The 3,391-nt window shown below is 49.2% G+C and overlaps 1 protein-coding gene across 1 annotated transcript; it reads left to right on the plus strand.

Annotated features, from left to right (window-relative positions):
* Positions 1-1,280: 1,280 nt before the first annotated feature.
* On the plus strand, positions 1,281-2,537 carry LOC122367406 (microfibril-associated glycoprotein 4-like). Its single transcript, XM_043340450.1, has one exon. The coding sequence runs from the start codon at positions 1,354-1,356 to the stop codon at positions 2,425-2,427; it is 1,074 nt and encodes a 357-aa protein (XP_043196385.1). The 5' UTR covers positions 1,281-1,353; the 3' UTR covers positions 2,428-2,537.
* Positions 2,538-3,391: the final 854 nt, after the last annotated feature.

A 3,391-nucleotide genomic window follows, 5' to 3' on the forward strand; every position in this document is an offset into this window, starting at 1 on the left:
TAAACTCTTGTGAAAACACGACACATACGAACGGTAAGAAACCGACAACTCTTCTTTCTGCCAAGTGTCATCTTTCTGTGAAGGATTTCTGGGCACTGAGTGTTCAGAAATTGCGTTGTTTTTGGACTGTGCAGAGGCTCACGAGCGACAACATAGGTCAACAACCTGACCTACCTTAAATATGCGACTTGTACCATAAGATCCAGCTTGATCAAAAGATAGGACATGTCAAATTTCATCTCTTTATCTCAAAAGAATTTTGAGCTATCGTAAAAACCGCCAGTGTGGCACCATATCGCCTCCGCGCGCGGTCGGAAGGTAAAAGTTCGCCGGCTCTAACTAAACAAATAGTCCTCGTATCGCAAATTCATTGACGGCGTTCGAAGCGTCGTTCAATTTACTTTCGAAACATATCCTAACATTACCATTTAACTGCCTAGCGCAATCACCAACAAGCAAAAGTTCCGCGCATCCCTCCTCATACAGTGTTAGCGGCGGCCGGCCGCCGGCCGCTGACCCACATTCGCGTCATCAGGGAATGCCGCAACTAATTTATTGTTTCCAACTTTTTTCCCGGAGCGTTCTACCTGGTTTATATAGCCTTGAGAGTCCAGGTGTTTTCGTGGAGGCGCGGCGTGTTTTAGCCCGCGGCACCGGACGGAGTGTCGGTATCAGGGAGCAGCCGGTCACAGAGTGTCGGTGTGTACTGTGTTGGTAGGTATCGTACTATCAGGGAGCAGCCAGTCGCGGTCCGCAGCAGGGCTGAGAAGTCGGAGTTGTACTGATGTGTTACGTGAAATAAAAACGGCACCGCTCAAAATAGGTATATAAATTCTTAAATTGCTGCATGTAGCATTTCTGATGTGGCTTTCTTAATGCCACTGCCAGCATCCAGGAATCATTTTTTTTTTCTAGATTCTACCAAAATTCAACAAAAGACTTCAAATAATGCAGGCTAGCAGCGTCTTTTTATCCCAAAACACAAAACATGCAAAACAAAACACAAACATATTGAACACAGTTTTGTAGTTCTCTGTCATACCTATTCATACCCACACACATAAAAACCGCTGCTGGTAAGTCATTTTGAAATAATATGCGAATTGAATCGAAATACATGGCATGGCGTCCTCATTAAAACCTTGAATCCACAGACACCCAACTAGTGAGTATCTAAATAAACACACTGCCGCCGTTTCGAGAGAAGCTGCCGCGCAGTGCTGTGTCAAGTGAGACGTCCCAGGACACCAGCTGAGCTCTCCTCACCAGTTGGTCGCCAGTCGTCTCGGTCCCCGGCTAACTGAGTTCCAGCCTCCAAACGAGTGTCAATTGCTGTGACTTGCGTCCCGTGTCATGGCTCGACATCCAGCCCGCGGCATCCTGCTCCTGATGTGGGTGCTGTGTGTGTCAGTCAGGTGTCAAGCTACCCAGACCGAAGAGACGCCGACACCGCCGATGGGTGTTGAGCCAGGGAAGGGTGATGATGCTCTTGAACGTCTAACGGTGCTAGTCAGTAGTGCCCTAAAGAACGCGCTGGACCCAATCACTAGCGAGCTCAACGGCCAGCGAACCACGCGAACGATATCGTGGACAAGCTCAACCATCAAGACACACGCATCGAACTTTCTGAATACTAGGCTGGACTCAATCAATGCGAGATTGGACTCGACTGGGCTGCAGACCACCCTTCAGGCCGCACTGAGCGCGGCCAGCATCTGTTCCAACGCTGCGGCAGCCGAGTCGGCGACTCGTCAGCATTGTTCTGCACTGCGAGACTGCAGCGACCTACCGACTGGTGCCTGCAGCGGCGTCTACACTCTACACCTTGGTCGAGACCGGGCTGCCCCCGCTCAGGTCTTTTGTGACCTGGACACAGGTGGCGGAGACTGGACCGTATTCCAGCGACGCGCAGACATCGTGCCCCGGGAGAACTTTTACCGCAACTGGACCGAGTACAAGACCGGCTTCGGAGAGCTCACGGGAGAGTTCTGGTGGGGACTAGAGAAGCTGTGGCTGATGACGGAACCCATTGGACGGCGATACGAGTTGCGAGTAGACCTGGAGGACTTCAACGGCCAGAGGAAGCACGCCGTGTACCAGGACTTTAGGGTGTCCTCAGAGCGCGATGGGTACCGTTTAACGGCGAGAACCTACTCTGGAGATGCGGGCGACAGTCTCAGCTACCACTTTGGACAGCCGTTTTCGACGAAAGATAGAGACAACGACAGTGCTGCAGGAGAGTGTGCTGTGACCTGCGAAAGTGGCTGGTGGTTTAAGGAGTGCTTTCGTGCGGATCTGAACGGAGTGTACTTGTCAGGAGAAACGAGCACAGACGAATGGCGGTCGATTTCCTGGAATACGTTCCATGGATTTCACTATTCCCTAAAATCAGTAGAAATGAAAATACGTCCGATGAAATTTGAATAAAGCATTGTATGCCTCTTCGGTACTGTATCCGTTACGATCTTTACCCGTCACGAATCTTATCCCTCTATGAACGTCATTCTGTATGAACTCTGTCCCGTATACGAACCTTATTCACAGGGGCGCGGGAACTACATACTTTCAGACGGGGGGGGGGGGGCACACCATAATAGAGATCAACGTAGGGTACCCCCAAATCTAGTTTTCTCATCGGTTTTAGGCCACTTATTTTTCATCGCTTGGCTTTTTCAACAAAAAAAAAACATTTGCAAAAAAGTGTGGTATTTCGTCTCAAAGCTGTGGGGGCACCGCCCCCACGGCTCAAGAGTTGGGGGGGGGGGGGGCAAGCTGCCCCCACTGCCCCCAGCTCCCGCGCCTATGCTTATTCAGTGTGAATCGTAGGTCTAATACGAACGTTTGCATAAATCATTGATTACGAACTGTTTGCTGTACGAACCTCTTCTGTTACCTGCCTTGGCATACTATTTTTTTTTTCATACGCACCTAATCCCTTACGAGCCTTATGATGCGAACCTTATCCGATGCTAACCTTTTCCGCTAGGGGCACAAGTTATACGATGCTAACCTTATACGAGAAGTTATAGGTCCGAGCCGTATACGATGATAACTTTTTCGGCTACGATCCTAAGCCGTTACGAGCCTTATCCCACATACACCTTATCCGATAATAACCCTTGCATAACGAACCTTAGCTAACGAATGTCTTATTACTATAAGAACATTTTGTTCATGAAACTTCGTCCGAGAAGCGGTGCATTGACTAGGAGGGCATTGTAAAACCCACATGCAATATTGATGTGTTTTCAAATGGCATCTGTGCCAGTCTGCAAGTTCTTTACCTATGACGGCCCGTGAGATCTGGTGGTGGAAGGGTCACAGTAAAGTAAGGGTATAGCCCTAATGTAAGTAGAAATAGGGGTGTAAGCAGGTGTTGAGTAACTAGTAA

The sequence above is a fragment of the Amphibalanus amphitrite genome, unplaced genomic scaffold (assembly GCF_019059575.1).
Source record: "Amphibalanus amphitrite isolate SeventyFive unplaced genomic scaffold, NRLGWU_Aamphi_draft 000867F_arrow, whole genome shotgun sequence".
NCBI classification, from domain to species: Eukaryota; Metazoa; Arthropoda; class Thecostraca; order Balanomorpha; family Balanidae; genus Amphibalanus; species Amphibalanus amphitrite.